This window comes from Sinocyclocheilus anshuiensis, unplaced genomic scaffold (genome assembly GCF_001515605.1).
Source record: "Sinocyclocheilus anshuiensis isolate Anshui unplaced genomic scaffold, SAMN03320099.WGS_v1.1 scaffold2085, whole genome shotgun sequence".
In the NCBI taxonomy this organism is placed as follows: domain Eukaryota; kingdom Metazoa; phylum Chordata; class Actinopteri; order Cypriniformes; family Cyprinidae; genus Sinocyclocheilus; species Sinocyclocheilus anshuiensis.
In genome coordinates, this window is record NW_015554052.1 from 110,184 (window position 1) to 133,777 (window position 23,594).

Consider the following 23,594-nt stretch of genomic DNA (forward strand, 5'->3'; position numbering starts at 1 on the left):
GAACTTTTATTAAAACGAAATAGTCACATCCCGAAATCATAATCACAGCCATGACCTCATTAACATATGCCCAGCCATATTTGCATATCATACTTATTCTTTAATTAGAAGCTTGCTTGAGCCATTGTTATTCATTTTACATGCAAAGAGTTAAAAAAGATGATTGATAAATATTACATTTTATTACTATGCATTGTATATTGGTGCATATAAATGAAAATTAATAAATATTTTATTTTTTGTTAATTCATTTTTTTTATTTTCACATTAAACATGTCCAATGTTCTTGTCTGTTTAATTGATATATTAAATGTTTTTGAAATTTTTTTTAATGTTTTTTTTTCTTCTGCTCACCAATTATTTTATGAAATATATACAGTAGAAACAGTGAAATAGTATTACCATTTAAAACAGCTGTTTTCTATGTGAATATCTGTTGAAATGTAATTTATTCCTGTGATCAAAGCTGAATTTTCAGCATCATTACTCCAGTCTTCAGTGTCACATGATCTTCAGAAATCATTCTAATATGCTGATTTGCTTCATTTCTGATTATTATCAATGTTGAAAACAGTTGTGCTGCACAATAATTTTGTGGAAACTGTGATACATTTTATTTTTCAGGATTCACAGATGAATAGAAAGTTCAAAAGAACAGCATTTATTTGAAATAGAAGTCTTTCGTAACATTATAAATGTCTTTACTGGCACTTTTGATCAATTTAATGCATGCTGCTGAAAACTAATTTCTTGAATTTTCTTTAAAAAAAAAACAAAACCTTTGACCATTAGCTTATATTGAATATCTTCAAAAGGCTGAAAAACAAAATGTATTTTTTAAGTTATATCGTCCAGCCCAAAGTGTGCCATGTGTTCATAGGACTGAATATTGACTCTGAGTTTGTCTCGTCCTGTAGTATCTGGGTTTGTGTCCTGCTGCCGTTCAGAGGTTTTGCGTATCTCCCCGAGGTTTGTAGGCTCTGAGCTGTAATGTAGGCTCTGGCACAAGAAAACAAGTCAGAGAAATATGCAGGCGGAGGGCAAGTGGAATGAATGGATGGGATTTGCTCAGGGCGGCTCTGAGGGACTCACGGGGGACGGAAGCGTCTCTGTTAGTGTGCTTCCTGTTTTCTGCCCCTCTCCTCACTTTGTCACTACCTTGTTTTCTTCCTCTCTCTCTATAGTGCTTGGAAAAATTCAGCCTTTGCATTTCAGACCACAACTAGATTAAAGCACGAAGCCCCAAGAAGCCGTGGTTTGTTAAAAAACCCCCTTAGCTGTTATAAATTCACTGTAAACCACGGCTTCACGGGGCTTATTGCTTTTATAAACTGGTTATTCCATATATGTAGCAAGGTTTCACAAAATAAAACAAAGCAAATAAAATGTAACGATATTAATAAAAACATTATTCTTCCGCCAAACAATGTAGTTCCTCAGAAACGGTTGTGGTTGCAACAAAGTGGTTGCCGAGCAACACACAGACGTTAAACAAAGGTGTATGTTTGTAGAGTAATTTATAACAGCTTCGAACGTGGCTCAACCAATCAGAATCAAAATATTTTTTTTAATTGCATGTGTTTTTTGTTGAGTGTCATAATTGATGCATCAGGCTTTTATGGCACATATCTCATATAGTGAGAATATGGAAGAAAAAACAGCTTAATTTTATTCAGAGACTCAAACTGAGCAAAAATATGCAATTTGCTGCAGATGCTGATATTTAATATGATGAAATTCTGATGCTTGTAATGTAAATCAATGAGATCTTTATAACAGTAGAGCAGATACTGACATAAAATGCTATAAATATCAGTTGTCGCTCTATATCTCCAATATTATGTCTTAATAAGATGAGATTTATTAAATGATCCAAACATATAATGCAATGCAATCCAGTGCTGATTGAGAGATGAAGAAATAAACGTGAGATGTTCTGGAGGCTTGGGAAGATCATTCCTCCGCTGAGGAACAGTGAAAGTAAAGCTTCTGGAACAAACGCTCCTCAAAAGATCCTGATGATCAGATTTGAGACTCTAAAACATGATTGATGGAGAATCAAGTAAAGCTGAGCTGCTTCAGTCCAGTAAGTGTTCATCTGGAGAAATTACTGCAGTTATTCTGACGTTTACTTGAGAAAAATCAGTCAAGATTTGACAGCAGAAAGACACGTGAAGCTCCAGCTGAAGCTGGACATTTGTACAATTACACTAAAAGAGCTTTAACTGGATAAAAAACTCTAAACTATCAATCAGACGACAGAAGGTGTGGAGTAGATTAAGTGCGACAGGTTTAACAGCAAAGTTTGATCATGTTGATCATTTAGAGGCCTTAGAAATGTGCACATTAAATATGATACAGTTGACTTTATAGGGCTGCTGATTCTGATTCGAGACACAAAACTCACTGTAGACTGTAAGGCTGTTCAGATATCAGTGTAAATTGTAAATCTTGTATGTTTGTAGGGTATCAAGAGGGCAGTGGGTCCTGGAGGTCAGATACGGATGCCTGTGGTCATCACGCAGACGGTGCGAGCAACAGGTGAGCAAACACCTGAGACACACAACAAAACACAACACAGACGACCTTCAAATCTAACAATCATTCAATTATTCATTCATTCATTCATTCATTTGCTTTGCATGAAGCTCCTGCCATCTAAAACACACATACAGGTGTGCACACACAGATTTGATATGAGTCTTTCTTTTCCTGTCCATCTTAGTCTGATCTTTTATATTTTAGCCCTTAAAGTGGATTTTCAGGGGGAAAGAGTCTAAAAATACCATCTCCTGTAGCTGTGGGCTAAGAACATGCCTCTTAAAATCACGTTCAGATGCACCCTGGCTGTCACTATGTGTGTGTGTGTGTGTGTGTGTGTGTGTGGACACATTGAAGAGTGTATAGAGGAACTCTGAGAGACAGACTGGGAGAAAAATATTTAAAAAAAACGGCGAGATGCATAAAGACAAAAGCGGAGAATCAGTAAAAATGGCAGCTCGTCCTGCTGTTCTGTCTCTTTTCAGGTGCATCTTATGAAAACCTGTCAAGAAAATGCTAGGGTCATATTTCACCAAAGTCATATTTGAAAAAATGAGAAATTATTATTTATTACTAATCTCTTTGGTTACATTTTACTTGAAGCTTTTTATATAATGCATTAATTATGCCTTGCAATGCACCTTATAATAACTGTAACTACAGTTATAATACGTATCGATTAATTGTTGCACCTTTAGTAAATCACGTTCAGATGCACCCTGGCTGTCACTATGTGTGTGTGTGTGTGTGTGTGTGTGTGTGTGTGGACACATTGAAGAGTGTATAGAGGAACTCTGAGAGACAGACTGGGAGAAAAATATTTAAAAAAAACGGCGAGATGCATAAAGACAAAAGCGGAGAATCAGTAAAAATGGCAGCTCGTCCTGCTGTTCTGTCTCTTTTCAGGTGCATCTTATGAAAACCTGTCAAGAAAATGCTAGGGTCATATTTCACCAAAGTCATATTTGAAAAAATGAGAAATTATTATTTATTACTAATCTCTTTGGTTACATTTTACTTGAAGCTTTTTATATAATGCATTAATTATGCCTTGCAATGCACCTTATAATAACTGTAACTACAGTTATAATACGTATCGATTAATTGTTGCACCTTTAGTGTATAATGCATTAAAACAAATGACAAGCAACCAATTTCAGATTTAACAAGGAATCTGCAAATATTATAATGCATTTTAACCTTGGTTACAATTATGAAATGAATACCTATTTTACTGCATTATACATAAAGGGTTCAAGTAAAGTGTGGCCATGTATTTTTTATTCATTATTAATTAATATTTATTGTTATTATTATTTATTTGAAAGAAAATGAAGGCTGTGTCCATCGTGACATTATATTTTATGACAATTAAGCACATTTAACACTAAATTATTATTGAAGTGTTGCAGAAAATCTAATTTTCATTATTGTAATGCAAAAAAAAATATATATATTATACATTTTCATAATTTTGTATTAAATCATTTATAGATTTATAATCTATAATGTATAGATTTATTTAGAGATTTGTAATTATATTATTTTTATTTATAGATTTATTTGTTTAAATGGCTTTGATTTTTGCTAATTTAATACAATACATTATTTGTTTAAATGGCTTTGATTTTTGCTAATTTAATACAATACATTATTTGTTTAAATGGCTTTGATTTTTGCTAATTTAATACAATACATTATTTGTTTAAATGGCTTTGATTTTTGCTAATTTAATACAATACATTACAAATCACTATATTGCAGCAATGAGAATCTTTAATTAGAAAAATGTGAGTTACAAAAACTATCCAGAGACATTACAGTAATGAGACTTTTGTGGTCAAATGGATTTAATTGTCGAAAAAAAGAATAATGTCGCAATGCAGAAAATCTTAATGTTTCTAAAACAGGCATTATTGCAGAATATAATGTCTTGGTGTGAAATGTGACTGGGCTGAACTGGTTGAGCTCCAGACAGAGTCAAGTTTGATATAAATAGGTGTGTAAGTTCATGATAATGCTGTCTTGTCTTTTCCCAGGTACTCTAGGGAAGCCTGCGGCGATCCAGATGAGCAAAAGCCCTGCGGGCGTCACCATACAGCTCTCAGGAAACCAGAAAAACAAGCTGAATGACCCGGGGGGAGGCTCCTTCAGGTGTAGTACCGGTCGCTGGCACACGGGGGCAGCGTTTCACCAGCCAGCTGCTGATGACTGGGGGCCACTCTCTCAGCGAGGGCCGACGCTGCCTCTCATCCTTCTTATGCTTCCTTTTCTCTCTTGTTTGCTCGAAACTGTCGCTCTGAATGTCAGTGAGACCGAACACATGAGAGAGCTTAAGCTTTAGTGTCTGGTTTACCGGACGTTGCTTTCTCCTTTCATTTAATGTGTGTGGTAATTTCAAAACAAGCTAAAATACCTTGAAATGAACATAGCATTATAGTAATTAGAATATTTATAATATTTGTATATAATTATAATGAACATTTATGCATATTTGTATATGATTTATATATATATATATATATATATATATATATATAACATGTTTTTATATACCTTTTTTTTTTCTTCTTTTTTTTTTGTAATTTTCTTTGTTTGTTTTTGTTCTTTTGATTTTTATTTGAGTTTTAGTTTTTATTTATTTCCAGTTCATTTTAGTGCTTCTATTTAAACTTTTTTCAGTTCGTTTTTTTTATACTTTTTTTTTTTAATCTTTTTGTCCCGCTTTGTATTTACCATAAAAATTATAGGTAACACTTTATAATAAGGTTCATTAGTTAACTACTTTAGTTCACATGAACTAAGCATGAACAATACTTCTACAGCATTTATTAAACTAACTAATGTTAATTTCAACATTTACTAATGCATTATTAAAATCAAAAGTTGTGCTTGTTAACATTAGTTAATGCACTGAATTAACATGATCTAACAATGAATGACTGTATTTTCATTAACTAACACGAACAAAGATGAATAAATACTGTATTGTTCATTGTTTGTTCATGTTAGTTAATGCATTAACTAACATTAACTAATGGAACCTTTGGAACCTATGTTACCAAAAATATATACAGTGGGTATGGAAAGTATTCAGACCCCCTTAAATTTTTCACTCTTTGTTATATTGCAGCCATTTGTTTAGTCAACAATAACAATGCTGTCTTTTATGTATTTTGAATATAAAATATAATGCTTTTGTAAATATGACCAATTATGAAGTAGTTTAAGTAGCATGGGATGAATAGATAATTCACACAATGATTTTCAAATATTTTTTGCTTTAAATGAACATTTTTAAGTGAACATCAGACGATTCACATGAGAGAGCTTAACGTGAAATAGGACATTGATTTTATCTTTTATTTAAAGGGGTCATATGATGCGATTTCAAGTTTTCCTTTCTCTTTGGAGTGTTACAAGCTGTTCGTGAATGTCAACATATTCTGTTACACCAAATACACAAAATAATGATCTTTAAAAAAGCATCATATGACCCCTTTAATGTGCTTGGTAATTTCAAAACAAGCTAAAATACCTTAAAATATAGTAAGTACAGTTACAGTAGTTTATACGGTATAACTTTGGTAGCTTAATATTTATTACATTATGGCTTTACGGTAAGATCTATAGTATTTTGCCGAAAGTATGATTATCGTGGTAAACTGCATGACAGTTTCTGTGTTTCCGAGGCACAGATATTGTGCAAATAAGAGAATGTGTTTTTGTGTTTGACTGTTGCAATATCATAGACAGACTTTAGCTCTGTTCCAAACTGAATTTAAAGTTGCTATCCTGATGCAACATGATGCAGCCTTCCAGAACAGCTTGTTTTGGCCAAATTTGCATGCTGGTTAAACTCGATTGGAATCACTTGTGAATCATGTGCTTCACGTGAGCAGCACTATTTGTGTGGCACAGTGAGTTGCTGCCTATGTAGGGCGTTTGATTTCAGGTTCAGGTTAACTGCCTGTGTAGAGTGTGATCAGTGAGGGTTTGTAAGAGAGCGATTGTGCTTTGTGTTTGTGTTTGTGAGTGTGTCACAGGTCACAGAGTTCACTCTCTCTCTGCCCAGGGCTTCAGCCGCAGGCGCTGATTGATAAACCAATAAATCTTTAGCAGTGTGGCTAAATAAGGTTTGCTCGGTACTGATGGCGTGTTTCGTGACCATGATGTTTTTGATTGGCTCTCCACCCATCGGGTAACAACTGATTCAACTGGAAGCCGTCTTTTAGTTTAGTTTAGTTAATGCGGCAAAGATTTCCCATTTGGCATAAAGACTTGTTTTTATTAGTGACTTTCACTATTGCTATAGCTCATACTGAACAGCCCTAACACTAATTGTTAAATACTCATCCTGTGCTCTGTATATCAGTGTTATTTTAGTATTATTTATATACTATTATAGTATTTATTATTATATTAGTTTTCTTTTTCTATATTTAATTTTGGTTTTAGTATATTTTGTTATGTGTTTTTGTCATTTTTATTAGTTTTTTAATATTTTAATATTTTTAATATTATAATATTTTATTAATATTGTTTTTAGTGAAATGTAATGAAATTATTTTTTTTAAAAACAATGTATTTAAATATGATATTAAAATTATTTAAATATAAAAATGAATAAAATGTAAACAAAATACAACTAATAAATAAAACTAATAAAAATTAAAGGAACTTTTTAACTAAAATTAAAATGCAAACTGAAAATAGAAAAAAAGAAAAAATCTAATTCAAAACATCAAATATCAAAATATTTAGCTTTAATTTATTATTATTTTTTTTTTAGTTTTAGTCATTTTACTTATTTTACTTGTCACTCAAACACTTATTTCAATTAGTTGCTATGGCAACTATTCTAATTTATAAGTTATTATATTTAAATTGACATTTTTCATCATATATTTATATTTTATTTAATTTCAGTTTTTTAAATGTAATTTCATTTACCAACCATTTATTAATCATTTTAGTTTTAATCAACAATAACAACACTCATTTGTATCTATTTGAATATTTTGCAATAAAGTTAAAATATATTGCTTTTATGATCAATAATTAGGTAGGTTTGTGTTGATTTTGATTGTCTTTTCCAGTGCTTCATGAAATGAGCAGATCGTTTGCTCAATGACTCACTCAATACTTTTTCTACTCAAAGCTTATTATATTATAAAACGTATAATATATGCTATTTCAAATACTTATTTTTGCTTCAAATGAACAATTTAATGAGCTGGTTGGTTTGGTTAAAGGCTTAAAACTCAATATTCAATCATTCTTAAAAATTCTTTACGGAGAAAATAAAGGTGCAAAATATTTCAGGAACCAAAGACACTGAAAAAATCATGTTCTTCACTGTTTTAGCTATCATGGTAACTTTTTCATAGTGGAAAGCTGAATGGGACAGATCATTTTTGGCAGAAGAAAGATGAATATGACACACTAATAGTACTCATGACTTCTACACCAAACTGTTGAGTTGCTCTCATTGATTTCTGTGGCGAGTGGTGGCCGCTAGGCTAACATGCTAACTCTGGGCAGTGCTAATCGCCTCTGTCAGCTCCTACCGTGGTGTCAGGACTCATAGACACCCTGCCCAGTGTGGGAGAGGCATGCGGCCGCTGCGGCTCTGGCAGGGGGCGCGACAGGGCTGTACGCACACACACGGGCACCGGGGGTGGCTGGACGCGGGCGCGAGATGCCAGGGGGTCAATGTCAGAAACAGAGGTACAGACGCGGACGTAAATGAGAGTGGAGCTGAGTGAACTTTGACCTCTGTGACCAGAGCCATGAAGTTTTCAGCAGTGCCTCGGGTGCAGGAATCTCTGCCGCGCCGCTCCTCTGCTAATGTGCCGTAATTAGGACACTGTTACCAAGGCAACAGGAAAAAAGGAGAGCAATGATTGGGTGGAAAAGCTGCCAGTCACACTGATGGACTGACATACCTGCCTAATAACGTTAAGGGTCGGTGTTATTTCAGTGTTATTTATATCCTATTATACTGTTTATTAATTTTATATTTTCAAGTTCAAGTTTTATGAACTTTTAGTTTTTATTAGTTTAATTTTTATATTTCTATTTAGCTTTCATTTATTTTTGTTTCAGTTTTAATTTGAGTACTTTTGGTACTTCAACTTGCAGTGTTATTTTATTATTATTTCTATATTGTTATAGTATTTATTAATATTTTGATTTAGCTTTTATTTTTATATGTTCTCATTTTAATTTTTGTTAGTTTTATTAACCTTTTGTGACTTTTTCATTTTTTATTACATTATTTATAATTATTATTATTAGCTTTTTATATTCATATACTGTTGTAGTGTTTATTCATATTAGCTTTTATTTTTATATTTACGGCTTCAGTTTAATTTTTAGTAATTTATTGTGCTTTTGTAATTTTTTATTAGTTTAAAATTTCTATTTAGCTGTAATTCATTTGATTGAGTTTTAGTTTCAGTACTTTTAGCAGACCTACTTAAACTTTTTATTTCAGTTAGTTGTCAAGGCATTTTTTTAAGTTTAACATTCTCATTTATTTCACTGAAAATGATTTAAAACAATTTTAGTTTTAGTTTTACGCTGCGACCGATGGCTCGGAGTCGGAATAAAAAGCCACCTCTGTTGGAAAAACGAATGATCTGATTGAGTTTATTCTGAATTAAATTTCTAATTAAACAAGGCGATAATCTGTTACATTAAACATTCATTAAACATCTGATTTCTTTCATAATCAGTGCATGTGTCAAGGACGACTCCACAGATGTTTTTGGAAGAGAAACTGACATGCGGCTAATATGTTTACACGAGATGCGCTGTTTCTAATTCTCGTGTTTTGTTAGCTAAAGTCCTCAAAATGTGAAGACAGCTTTCTGGGACGCAGCATCAGTCAGGTCTGACAGAACTCTCATTCACATTCTATCATTCAAAAAAAGTCTGTGAACATTTATTTCATTTTATTTTATTTATTTTTTCTCACATGCACATGGGTAGTTGACAAATAACATTTCCATATGCATTAATAAATAAATAAATTCATTAATTTTAGTCATTCTTATTTTTATTTTGATTTTTTGCTCATTCACATTCTGTTCATAATATATGTGATGCACAAATAACATGTCCATGAACATTTATTATATTTATTTACTTATTTATTTTTTAAAATGCATATTCCCATTTATTTATTTATTTAAATTTTATTTTCTTGCATGCACATTGCTGTTCTGTTCAGAATTCAGTTTTTTTTTTTTTTAAATAACATTACTAATCAGTTTTGTTTGGTTGTTTCGTTTGATCCTGTGGCATCTCTAATTTCATATAAGCTCTGAAAACCACCATGAACAACTTATAATAATAATGCGTACAAAACATAATGCCGTTTTAATATTTAAAGTAGTTTATCTGTGCATGTAAACATCACTGGCGGATTGTAGAATAGCTTTGATTTAGTGCTGAACGGATATGCATTATTATGTTGATTGGAATCTGTACTACTCTGTGTAAGTCTATAATAAGATAACGTGCTGTGAGATCAGACTGACGATTATCTTGTATTTGCAGAGACGATGATGACATCAACGATGTGGCGTCTATGGCCGGCGTGAACCTCAACGAGGAGAGCGCGCGTATTCTAGCGACCAACTCTGAGCTGGTGGGAACACAGATCCGCTCCTGTAAAGACGAGGCCTTCCTGTCTACAGGTCTGCTACACCGGCGTATACTGGAAACAGGTACAGTATCTCCACAACTAACACACCTCAACCACATGACTTGTTTATAGTGCTAAATATATGTGTAGAATTATATAAGACGCTCTCACAAGGACACAGAAGCCCATCTGTGATGATCTGGAGTTATTGTGGAGAGCCTAGAGCTTTGAAGTGTTCTCTGTTCTTGTGAATGTAGGCCAGGCCACCAGGAGAGTGTGTCCTTATTGCTCGCTATATCAGAATTGCGTAGATCATTGTCCCTTGAACATTTTATATAGTTTCAACTGGATCTTAAACAGTTTCCGGCCGAGTCAGTCTGTGTCATGCTGTTGAATACCACAGAGAAATGTTCGACTCATCCTTCCATGTTTGTGTAAATAACAAAAAGAAATGTAATGAAAGTTGAATGTTTGTCCGCCTACATTTCCATCGCATCCACATATCTGTCAACATGCTTATTTAACCTGGAACATTCCTCAGCATATGACCACCAACATTTATATCCAAACAAATGTGAGAAAACACACTACCATTCAGAGGTTTTGGGTCGGTAAGACTTTTTATGAAAGAAACTAACACTTTTATTCAGCAAGGATGCATTCAATTGACCAAAAGTGACAGTAAAGGCATTTATAATGTTACAAAAGAGTTCTATTTCACATAGATGCTGTTCTTTTGAACATTCTCTTCATCAAAGAATCCTGAAAAATAAAATGCATCACGGTTTCCACAAAAATATTAAGCAACATTGATAATAATCAGAAATGTGTCTTGAGCAGCAAATCAGCATATTAGAATGATTTCTGAAGATCATGTGACACTGAAGACTGGAGTAATGGTGCTGAAAATACAGCTTTGATCACAGAAATAAATTACAGTTTAACAGATATTCACATAGAAAACAGCTATTTTATATTGCAATAATATTTCACTGTTTTGATAGTATTTTTGTTCAAATAAATGCAGTCTTGGTGAGCAGAAGAGACAAAAACATAATAAATCTTGGCGACCCCAAACTAAAATAAAAGTTGGCGTTAAGCTAATTATTCACAATGAGTTTCACATTGAACTGCTAAATTGAGTACAATTTCTCTCACAAAATGCTTTTGTTTGATTTAAGATTCAGACTAGAATCTTATGACTTGTATGAAGTTTTTTTTCTCACAAACTAGTTTACACTAGATGTACAGCACTTGTTGTGTCACCCTTGTGTTCGCTACACATTAGATCTCAGTTAAGCGTCAGAAGCCCTGGGGCATCTGTTTTACCGCGCGTTAGCGTGGCCGTCGAGCTGTCGCTGGGAGCGCGGTGTGCGTTAGAAACCAGTAATTCTTCTCAAAGGTGCAGGAGTGTGTGTAGGACGATGAAGCGCCCCCTGCTGGGCTGTGGCGTAGCGGCGGTGTGGTGTCGTGTCATTGATGGGCTGCTGGAGAACTTGTAGGTGACAGCAAACCAAGGGAGGCACAAATCCTGCCAGCTCAGCTCAATCTGAGAGAAATGCACACACACACAAAACCCAACAAAACTCCTGAAAGCCCTGATTCACCCTCAAACACAAAGATCACATCCGTTACACTCGCTCATGCTACTTTAAACAGTTATGATGTATTATACTTTTAGTCAACATGAAATCGAAAATTGCATGCTTTGTATTTTGTGTGTGCATTCCTGTTATTTAAACAGTAGAGCATGATGCTAGCAAGGTCATGGGTTCGATTCCCATGGAAAACATGAAATAATCAAACACATACTTTGAATGCAATGTTTTTTTTTGTTTTGCTTGTTTGTTTGTTTTTGCAAAACTTAAATTTCAACAAAAATACAACATTAGAGAACAAAATACATGTGGGGGAATACAGAGAAAATGCATGTACATGAGTTTGATTACCATGGAAAGCATTACCCAATAAAATACATAGTTTAAATTAGGCCTGGGTGATAAAACGGTATCGATATTTATCAACGGTACACCGGCGATATAGCAAAAAAATTAATCAACGATATAATGTTTCATATCGTTCGGTATCGATAATTATTGACGTGATGATGTGATGATGATGTAAGTGACGTTGTTGCATTTTAACGTTTTGTTAGTCTAGCCCACGAGACGCGCCGCTGCTGCGTTATTCATTCAAAATATTAGAGAAATATAGAAGCTCAATGCGGAGAAGATCTTGAATGGGTTGAAACCGAAACCAAGCCATTCACACAGAACGCATATTCAGCGCATTTTTTAGACGGACAAATATGACTGCTGCACTCGCGGCTCACAGAAGAGATGTATAGAAAGCCATGCAAAGTTAAAACAGTTTAAACTTTTAGAAAACACGTCATGAATTTGTGGAGGTTTATTCCTTTTCACTGCGTCTCTTATGTTTTTAAATGCAGTCTGTGTGAATGGCGCTTCGGCTCTTTGTATTAAGCAATGCATAAATACAGCAAAAATATGATGCTGTTTTGTTCATAATTGTTTATGCAATTTACAAAATTATATTTGATTTTTATGAGTTAATTTAGACGTAATGCACGTTTTTATAGAGTTACCTCCTTGCATTGACAATTTAAATGCGCTGCATTATTTTGCTCATTGCGCCCTCCTGTGGCCTCGGGAGACAATTAGACCTATACAATAAAGACCTATTTAATCTGCATATAAAACATTAGAAGTGAGATATTTGTTTAATTTTTATTGTGTTTGATTGTTAAAACAAAAAATATTTGTTGTTTGTCTCAATAAATTGTGTTAATTATAAATATAAATAAAAATATACAGTGGTTAAATGTAAACAAAAAATTCTATTGCTTTTTGTTTTAAAAAAGGTTATAAAAAATGTCAATAATTATCGATACCGAACGATATGAAACATTATATCATTGGTAAATTTTTTTAGCTATATCGCCCAGCCCTAGTTTAAATGCAATGTTTTTTTTTTTTTGTTTTTTTTTTGCAAAACTTAAATTTGAACAAAAATACAACATTAGAAAACAAAAAACAAGGGGGAATACAGAGATAAAAAAAGTAAATGGGTCATGAGTATGATTCCCACTGAATGCATGAGCTAATAACATGCATGCCTTGTTTTTTTTTCTCCCACCAGAACTTACATTTGAACAAAAATACAACATTAGAAAACTAAAAAAACAAGTGGAGGAATTCAGAGAAAACAAATCAAAAATGGGTCATGGGTTCGATTCCCATGGAAATAATGAATTCTAAAAATGTATACCCTGAATGCAAAGTTTTTTTTTTTGTGCAAAATTTAAATTTGAACAAAAATACAAGATTAGAAAACAAAAACAAGTGGGGGGATACAGAGAAAAATAGCAAATACTGCACAGTTGGGTTTAAACTGAAGGTGTCTAGCTTTGTAAATATGTTGTTTACCCATCATACAAATGAAGTTTAAGACATCATCTAGCACCTTATAGCCACCTTGAATTCAATGATAATCACTTTGGATAAAAGCGTCTGCCAAATGCATTAATGCAAGTGTACTTAATGTCGTTCATGCATGTTCACGTTACTTGCCACATGAAGACTCCAGCTGTGTGTGTGAGGACTTCTGGTCCATCTGGAGTGTCTCATGTAAACCGTGTCAGATCAGAGTAATTGTGTGGTTGAACTGACCCACAGGATGGTTTTCGAGCAAGCGCTCTGTCTGCGGGGACTGAAGCTCTTCTGACAGATTGTTTATAGGTGACGGGAAGGAAAAGTTGATTTTGATGCTTCTAAGTTTTAAAACACAGGTAGACCTGCATGAAGACATTTGCAAAAGATTTTATTGTCTGGAAAAGCAGCTTGTTATTTTTTAGGACCAAATTTCTTAAACTCTTTAGTTCATCTAAAGGCTTCTTGTGCTTTTTAAAGAGCCGTGGCCTTAAGAAACTCCTCATCTTTTGACATTTCTATGATGTTTTCAGCATTTCTTTTTCCTGTTTTTACTTGTTCCCATGTAAGATCTCGTTTGGAGTCATTAAGGACACTCTCTGCACGTTTAGAGGCTGATTTAAATAATTGGTGTGATTTCCTTCAAATAACAGTGGAAGGAGAACTTATGTTAATAGCAAATTAAAGACGGGGATGTTGTAGATAGAAGCACTCAGAACTGAGATGGGCACTCGAGTTGCATTTTAATAGACTTCAGACTCGACTCCAGACTCGACCTGAAAAGACTTCAGACTTGACTCGACTCAACAAGAAGCACTCGGGAATATTTTAAACACAACTCAAGTGTTTTATCCTTAACTACTGATATCATGAAGAAAGAACTTGGGAGTTACTTATATGCTTTTACTATATCTGTGCCACATATTTTACATGTTATTTTATTTAAATAAAAATAAAACAAGTCAAAAGAATAGAAAAAGATTAGAAAATGCTAGTGTTAGAGGATTAATTTTTATAATAAATAAAAAGAAGATAGAATAGAAAAAGAATAGAGAATGCTAGTGTTAGAGGCTCTTTTTTTTTTTTTTTTTACAAAGAAAACAAGTAGTAAGAAAAGAAAAAGAATAGAGAGTGCAAGTGTTAGACATTTGGTTATATTAGTGTGTCAGAATCAGGAACATCATGAAGATCGGCTAGATGCAGTGAATGTGGGAAAACAATTAAACATACTGGAATGACCACATACATCTTCGAATGTTTTACATCTTAGAACGCACCCACAAAGGTTAATAACATTAACATTAACATTAAATATGATGCAGTGTGTCCTGTTAAAAACATGAACGAAAAATCTAGCCTTAAACCGAGCATGACGTTTTATCAATCTTTTTGTAATATATGGCTTTATTAAAGATATGGCTTTTCTCTCTCTTAATGTGTATGGGTGTTTGTGTGTGTGTGTGTGTGTGTGTGTGTGTGTGTGTGTTTCTATCCCGGTGGGGACTTAAACCTGAATACACACCGACTCATGGGGACTTAAATTGAGGTCCCCATGGGTAAACAAGCTTATAAATCATTTATTCATATGCAGTACCTAATAAAAGTAATTATGTCTACTTACTGTCTATTTAACGTTGTAATTGGTGCTATTAATTATGGAAAAAATAACGCGTATGGGTTTATATATTATATAAACTATGTATGATATAGTTTAGCAATATCACACGAGCAAGAGTGCTGTTTTCCCGAATATCTGCACGATTGCAAATGTGATATAGATTTTAATACAATAGTTCAATAAACAAGAAGTTAATATCATGTGAAGTTTTAGACACAATATTGTATTGTCTGCTTTGCTCAGTTTCGCAAATGAAAATAGTTCAAACAAAGCCACAACAGAACTTTTGTGCAACTCTTAGAAAAACAGCAGTGTTTAGTTCCTGAATTAATTGATTTTACATTTTTGTCGAGTCAATGATTCAGTGAGCAATTTATAAAGAGAGTCACTTGCTTCGTTTCCGAATGAATCGTCCGTTTGAAGGAGTCGGTTGAATTAATTACTGAATGACTCACTCAATCATTAAGACGGTGACTTGCGCCACCTACTGGAGGTTTTAGTTTCATAATTTGAGTATCATTTCATTAAAAAAAATAATTTCATATTTCAGTTCTCATTTTTTAAAAACCATTAATGTTCATCTATTATCATTATTTATGCTATGTTGAATCAAAATATTTCTTTTTTTGTAATGTCTATCCAATGCTGTACTCATCTAACACAATGTTTTTAAATGATCTTTTGGGGGCCATATTCTCATCTAAAATTGATGTGTGATTAATTATTACTAGAATTAGATTAATTAGCATCTAGTGGCTACATCATGGTGTTACAGATGATTTTGAATATGAACGGGCCTCCTCAAATTAATAATTTTACATGTATTTTTGTATCTTGGATTAACTCTATGTACAGGTAGAGGAAGACAATTTGAGCTAGATTCCTTGTAGTATCCCTGGAACATATTTTGTCTTTAAAATACAAGCTTGTAAATAGGATTTTTAAGGATGAGAATTTATTTGCAACAATTAATGAAATGACTCCAGACTCGACCCGGACTCACGATGAAAGACTCCAGACGTCTGATTCCAGCTTAAAGACTCGAGACTTGACTCGGACTTGTGGACATATCTGGCTCAGAAGGTTTGCAGCGGTCTTTAGAAACTGGTGCTAATTATCCTTTAAAGTAAAAGTTGTCAACTCATGTGAAAGAGCTGATTTTCTTTTTTTCTTGTTCACAGGAAAGAGTAATCACAGATTAAAATGTCAGTCTCTAATTTTTCTCCTCAGTATCAGTCCAATGAAATGGAGAAAGTTGCTCTTGTTTCTCAGATATTTCTCCTAATAATCTAATATTTTTCTCCAAAATGTCTCAGACTGTGCTTAGATATGCCAAGATTCCTATATCTGCAGTCAAAAGTCAGAGATCTCAATATGAAGTCAAAGAAACAACTGAGACAGAGTTGCTTGTTTAAGTCTCTCGAGCTCTTCTGGGTGGTTGGATCAGCTTTGCTGACCTTCCAAACCACAGAGGCTCATCCAAACTCATTTTGCTGAAATTTCAGGAAATCAGGTTTGAAAATGAGCCGCTGGTGTGACAAAACATCCTATCAACATATTTGTGTTTTAAATGCAGGTCGTGTCGGTTCATCATAACAACTCTTTGTTGTTTCAACACACATTGGACCTTTTTGTGGAAGATTTATAAGACAGGACAGATGTAATTTTCTCTCACTGAACTTCCTTCCAAACATCTGCGCGGTGATGTGTTTTGTTTGATTATTGATATTTTTTCGTAACATCTGCATCTGCTTCTTACTTGTTTCAGCTAAAAGGTTTGGAGTGACGGACGTACCGCTGGAGGCTGTGAACTTCATCTCTCACGCCACCCAGTCCAGATTACGGACGGTGCTGGAGAAAGTTTCCTCCATCGCCCAGCACAGAATGGACTCGTGTAAGGTACGAGACTTGTGGAAGAGATGCTTTTATTATTTATATACAGTGTTGGGGAAAGTTAAAGCAATGCATTACAATATTGCGTTACTCCCTAAAAAAAAAAAGTAATCTGATTACGTAACTCACGTTACTTGTAATGTGTTACCCCAACACTGTTTATATATGTATCCTGTGTTGCTGTAAATAGTTTTCCTACAAAGGACACTAACATCATCTGACAGTCACAAACACACATTGGGTAATTCGGCTGCTCATCAAACATCATTAACATGAAAATCATTTGCTAGAACACCTTAGCAGCTGCCTAGTGATGCCCTAGCAAAGCCATAGCAACCATCTTGTATACCCTAGTAACACCTAAGAAACCACCCAGAATGCCCTAGAAACCAACTTTAACATCCTAGCAACCACTTAAAAATGCCCTAAAAACCAACTTGAACATCCTAGCAACCAGCTAAAAATGCCCTAAAAACCATCTTGGACACCCTAGCAACCACCTAGCTGTGTCTTAGCAACTGTACAGAACTCTTTGGCAGCACCCTAGCAACCACCTAGGAACACCATAGCAACCATCCACATTACTTGCAATAGCCTTGCAACACCAAAGAAACCACACCATAGCAACCACCCAAACTGCCATAGAAACCATCTTAAACACCCTAGCGACCCACTAGCAATGCCCTAGCAACCAGGACTCTTGGCAGCACCCTAGCAATGACCCAGCAGCCATCCAGAATACCCTAGCAACACCATAGTAACCACCTAAACAACCCTAGAAACCATCTTGAACACCCTAGCAATCACTTGCCATTCTGACTGGCTGTTTTACAGAATAACTTGACTGGTTTGCTGAAGTTTGTGTTAATAAACTTTCTGTTTGTATGCATTCTATTGTTAGTTCATTATGCATGTCTATGTGTGCAGTTTTAATGTTTAAATGTATTAGATATATGTATATTTTTCACTGTTAGTTCATGTTAACACACGCAATCGTATTGTTGAAGTGTTGCTGAAATGCTGCTGTTGAAGTGGAAACTTTTGGGTACATGAATTACAAAGAGACCAAAGCAGACAGGTAAACAATTCAGTATTCAAACCCACAGCCAGAGAGTCCAACACGCGCTTTACCCGCACAGCCGAGCGCATCACATTAAACGCAGCACTCTTTCAAGAGAGTCGCATTAACGGGAACCCAAAACAAACCCACAAAGGAGGAAAAGCAGGTGGCGGAGTGCTTTAAAAGCTGTTTATTTGTGTACATGGCGAATAGCTTAGCGAAGAGGAACGCCGTCACGGACGCACGTTTTGTTTTTTTGTTTTTCTGTTTGGTGTGTGTTGTGGCTTTTTTGTTGCGTCTGGCGCTTTCCGCGCGCTGCTTTATAAATGAGCCATACGAGACGCGCCTGTGTGAAGAAACTGACATCAGCAAAAAACAAGAGCGTCCTGAAACAGGCACAGCTGACTTCATAGCCATCAAAGAACAGGAGAGACGGAGGCAGGGATGAGAGGAGAGACGAGCTAATCAGAAAATGAAAAGAGGCAGGGATAGTGCAGGAAGTGCGCAAAACATCGAGGTTGCTTTCTGAAGTAAACATGTTTTTTGCGTTCGACCCATAAACTTCTGTCTCACCTGCCTAAGAAGAAAGTTTTCATCATGATTGTGTCATAAACACTCATAAATAAGTTAAAATGTGCATCAAAACCTCTCCTGACCTCTTTCTCTGTGTCTCTCTGCAGGAAGACGAGTGGCACGAGCCGTCGTCTGATGTGCGCTCGCAGCTCAAGTTTTTCGAGCAGTTGGAACGGATGGAAAAGCAGAGGAAAGATGAGCGAGAACGAGAGATTCTCCTCAGAGCAGCGAAGGTAATCTGGCACCTCGTGATCTCTCAGATCCTCTCGTTTATGGCACATAAATGTTAATGACGGGATCTCAGCTGCAGAAGAACAGAAGTTCTTCACACTTCTTCAAATACATGGGTTAGATCACCCACGCTTATTAACTCTTTTCCTGCCAGCGTTTAAAAAAAAATAAAAAAATTGCCAGCCACCACCAGTATTTTTGGTCATACTCACAAAAGTGTAATGGCACCCAGAATATTTTGTTGTATGAATATCTAAACATGCAATATAGCAAAACAAAGAACAGAGTCTCTGGTTTTAAACAACAACAACAACAAAAAACTGTTTTATTCTAGCTTCATGCAAACTTTTTTATCAACACTTGAATGTAGGTAAGTTTCATGAAAAAAAGCAATATTTTGAACAAAAAGCTGAGAAAATCGCGTTTTTGTAAAAGACTACATCTGGATCAGATTCAGAACGATGATCAAAACATAGATGGAGTAGATCGCTTCCATCAACACATCCACATTTTGTTACATGAAATAAAATAAACTTTTAAATGAAGTAAAATAAAATGGAAAAAGTATATATATTTCAGCTAGGTGCCAAAGCAATATTTTTCTTTTCATTTAATTGTACTAAAAATTTGTAAAAAAAAAAAAAAAAGTATAATAATAATAACAATAATAATAATAATTATTATTATGCATTTATTTATAAAAGCTGTTTTAAGTGTGTTTGTGTGTAATGTATATATACACAGACATTGTGTGTATATATATATATATATATAAATAAAACATTTATAAAACAGCCATGCTACATTATATTCTTTGAAATACCTTGGAGTGCATGAATAGGTTAAATTAATATATGAATAGGTTAAATGAATGGTATATGAATAAGTTAAAATTGTGAGATGGGAGCAATGTTTTTAAACAATATTGTGAATAATTAATATAATTCGTTTTTTTTATTTAGTATATATATATATAAAAATAATAAAAACTTAATAAAATCTAATAAAAATGACAAGATTACAAAAGCATTAAAATTATAATGAAAATGGAAAATGCAAAAACAAAAACTATGTAAAATATAATATAATTCTCAGTAGTATCTCAATGATACTGAGCCAATGACATTAGATGAGCTTTGGAAAGACAAACAGAATGAACGTCTGAGTACATCACTCACAAATCAAAAGCATTCTTGCATAATTTGTTGTTTAAAAGAAATCAAATAACAGATCTCTAATTTCTGTCTAAATCATTCTGCAACACATTTTACAGATATCAAATTACAATAACAAAATTAATTGGCAATGGCAGTTTACCCAAGAATGTTTTTATGTACACAGAAATGCTCTTACTCATCTTTCATGAATTTGGCCCGTTATCTCTGGTCCGCACCCACTGATGGAGCTCAGCGTGCTGTGACTGATCACAGATCAGCCCACAACTTATCTGAGGATGCTGGAACAAAGTTTACCTTTATGTCCAGTGCGGTGCGTCTGATCCTGTGAAATGACCAGGAAGCCCCAGGAAACAGGGGCACCACAGTGAAATATTTCGGCTCATTTCCGTCATTAATTAATATAGCTCAGAGACGATGACCGAGTCTCGCCTCCCTTCGGCCTAATGCCATTATTATGCCATAGCTCGGCCACGCGGGAGATTATATCTCCAAAAACCAGACAGTTTAGCTCATATGCGAGCACGAATGGCCACGCCGACCTCTGTGACTTTGGGCCTGGATGAGACGTTACGCAAGCTGATGTATCGCAGTTGTTAGGGATTTCAACTCCGCTGAAGCCTAAAATGCGATCAAGGAAACATGCATATGTGTTTCCAGCTCAAATGCATTGTAAATGTATCGTCTGTAGCTCTTTGAACTCAACAGATCATTGCCAGTGTAGTCTGGAAACAATGAATGAATGAATATTGACAGACAGAACAAACAAATCTTGCTTTATTTTGGGTTGAGGTCATTGTGAGGGAGCAGAAACCCAATCGTTTGTGTCCTTGTATTCTCGCTCTCGTCTTTAAGCTCAGCGCGATTTGACCCCTTAAACATGAACCTTCTAAAATAAATCTCATCGTCCGTTTCAAATATGACTGGAGTCTTTGGGGACGAGCGCGAGGGCCAGGGGCCAAACGCATTACTCTCAGCCGAGATAGCGACCAGTACGTGAACCGCCTGATATATTTAAAACCAATTAGCAGCGAGGAAGGGCAGAGTACTGCCGCCCCTCTCCTCACCGAGAGAGGGAGAGTTAGGAGCCATTCTCATGGGGCAATTAAAAAAAGACCGGAGACCTAAACACAAAGCCCTCAGGATCACACGCACACACCTCACACATCTCTCTCGCTTTAAAGGAGACAAAATGAGAGTAAAATCACACAAGGCCATGATTAAATGCTTCAGCAGAGAGATTTACCCTCTCTGACCACACACACACACAAATGCACAAATCCAAAGACACAAGCAGGACTAGAGAGCTGCAGGGATGATGTATTTTTGTATGTTAGCATCACCCTGGTTCCCTCAACCAGATTTTGGATTATTGCAGAAAATAAGCTCTGTCACCAACAAAAGTTTATGATTCTTACACATTTCGATCATCAAGATAATTTCCACAAATGAAGACAACTTTTATGAAGCCTAAATGCGATCAGCAGAAGTAAAAAGCTGAAGTTATGCTATAAGCGAACCATACTATGGCTGTAAACTTCAATGTCCACTAAACTTCGGACAACTCTTTCAATCTTTAAGACAAGATGCTACAGGCAAAAACATTGTTTTTTTTTTTTCACATTTTTTCCATTTAGCCCATTTTGGGCTAGTTTGCTTTTCATATAAGAATGAAATCTTTTAAAATACACTTTTAAGTGTTTGTTTTATTGTACTTTATCTGTTTGAATCTGTAGATTTCAATTACAGTACCTATCTTTAAAGAACATTTCTCAAATGAATTTTTCCTCCACTTCAGCAGTACTTAAATACACCAGACTTCACAGTTCTATTCCTATCTACATTCTGAAGGGTTTTACTGAGGGGTTTGTTTACATAACATCTGCCTGATTTAATACATTTCATTCTTAAAGACATGGTGAAAATGTATTTATTTTTTGTTCTTGCTGTTGACAGCGCTTTCTGATTGATGGACTGATTAAAAAGAGAAAAAATCTCCTCTAAAACCTTGTCATCAGAATAAAACAAGAATTCTGAACCTTGCTTTATCCAGTGTTCAGATATCCGTGCTGGACATTTATGCAAATTAATGCATATTTAAATACAGTGCCTCCTTTGCATATTTAAACATAACATTTTGAAATGAACTGTTTTCTATCCATGTAATGCATGAGTTTGTATTAATAAATAAACTCAACACAAAATAACAATGCTTATTTTAAATGTCGTAGAATAGAAGGTGAAAATACCTTGAGCTTGTGTTAAACACAGACCTTATTTCAGGCATTTGACCAAAACCCCCTGACTTCAGCACGATGGAACCGGAAGTGCAAACGTGCTCATTTCTGGGTTTTAGGACTCATTCCTGCAGCACTTTATGTGACGAAAGGGCCACTAGATGCATGTTTGGGCTTACAGTTTCGACATTGGCACAAACATGCACACACAAATTGGAATAATTGTTTCATTTTCTACATTTGTATACACACACACACACACACACACGCGCGCGCGCGCACACACACACACACACACACTGATGAGTGTCAGGCTGCACCTGCATTTGTAACAGTGTGTGTGTGTGTGTTGTGTCTTTTGATTAGTAGTTGCTTATGGCGATATGTGTGTGTGTGTGTGTTTGGAGGGCACAGCCTGCGGGCGTAGAATCACTCACCGCTGAACACACACACACACACACACACACACACACACACACACTCCGTCCTTGACACATAAGATCTGCCCTTGTTTGTCCTGAACTATTTTAGTGCGGCAGATGAGGTGAGCTTACGACACGCGCTCACCTGCCGTCTGCCCGTCTCTCCCTCCATCCTTCCTTCTGTCGTTCATCCTCCCTCCATCTCTCTCTCTTTCTCTCCCAGAGTCGCTCGCGGCAAGAAGATCCAGAACAAGCCCGTCTGAAGCAGAAAGCAAAGGAGGTGAGGCTTCCATCATTACCACTGACATTTCAAGGCTCCCGCAGATGAATTTTTTATGTCGTGCTACATATGTAATGCCATTTAAAGTCTGACTCTGGGGAAAAAGAAGAAAGAAGAAAGTTTGAGGAATTATTTTCATTGATTGATGTCCTGTGAAAAAATGAGCGTTTTCCTCTTTCTCTCCAGCTCTGAGCTGGTATTTAGGAGAATGTGCTGTGCGGGGCAGAATGGGGAATCTGATTGGAGATGAAGTCAGAGTTTTTCCCGTTTGACGGATAATTTGCCGAGGCCATTAGCATCATAAAGGCGGATGGCGTGGCGCTCGATCTGGTCCTGTGCTCGCAAGACGGGAGACAATTAGTAACCGTTACTGCGGTATGAGGCACAAATTGCTTGCTTGTGTCTTCTCCTGCATTGATTTTTGTTTTTTACGCTGCCAATTAAAAGTAGTGCTGTTCTCA

The 23,594-nt window shown here is 35.3% G+C and overlaps 1 protein-coding gene across 1 annotated transcript in view; it reads left to right on the top strand.

The window, feature by feature from the left end:
* Nucleotides 1-23,594, top strand: part of LOC107668485 (transcription initiation factor TFIID subunit 4-like) — an 88,747-nt gene that overhangs the window by 16,070 nt on the left and 49,083 nt on the right. The window contains exons 8-13 of the mRNA XM_016460364.1: nucleotides 2,466-2,541; nucleotides 4,581-4,695; nucleotides 10,108-10,277; nucleotides 17,031-17,161; nucleotides 18,896-19,021; nucleotides 23,077-23,133. Coding sequence (XP_016315850.1) covers nucleotides 2,466-2,541; nucleotides 4,581-4,695; nucleotides 10,108-10,277; nucleotides 17,031-17,161; nucleotides 18,896-19,021; nucleotides 23,077-23,133 — 675 coding nt within the window. The remainder of the gene's footprint in view (nucleotides 1-2,465; nucleotides 2,542-4,580; nucleotides 4,696-10,107; nucleotides 10,278-17,030; nucleotides 17,162-18,895; nucleotides 19,022-23,076; nucleotides 23,134-23,594) is intronic.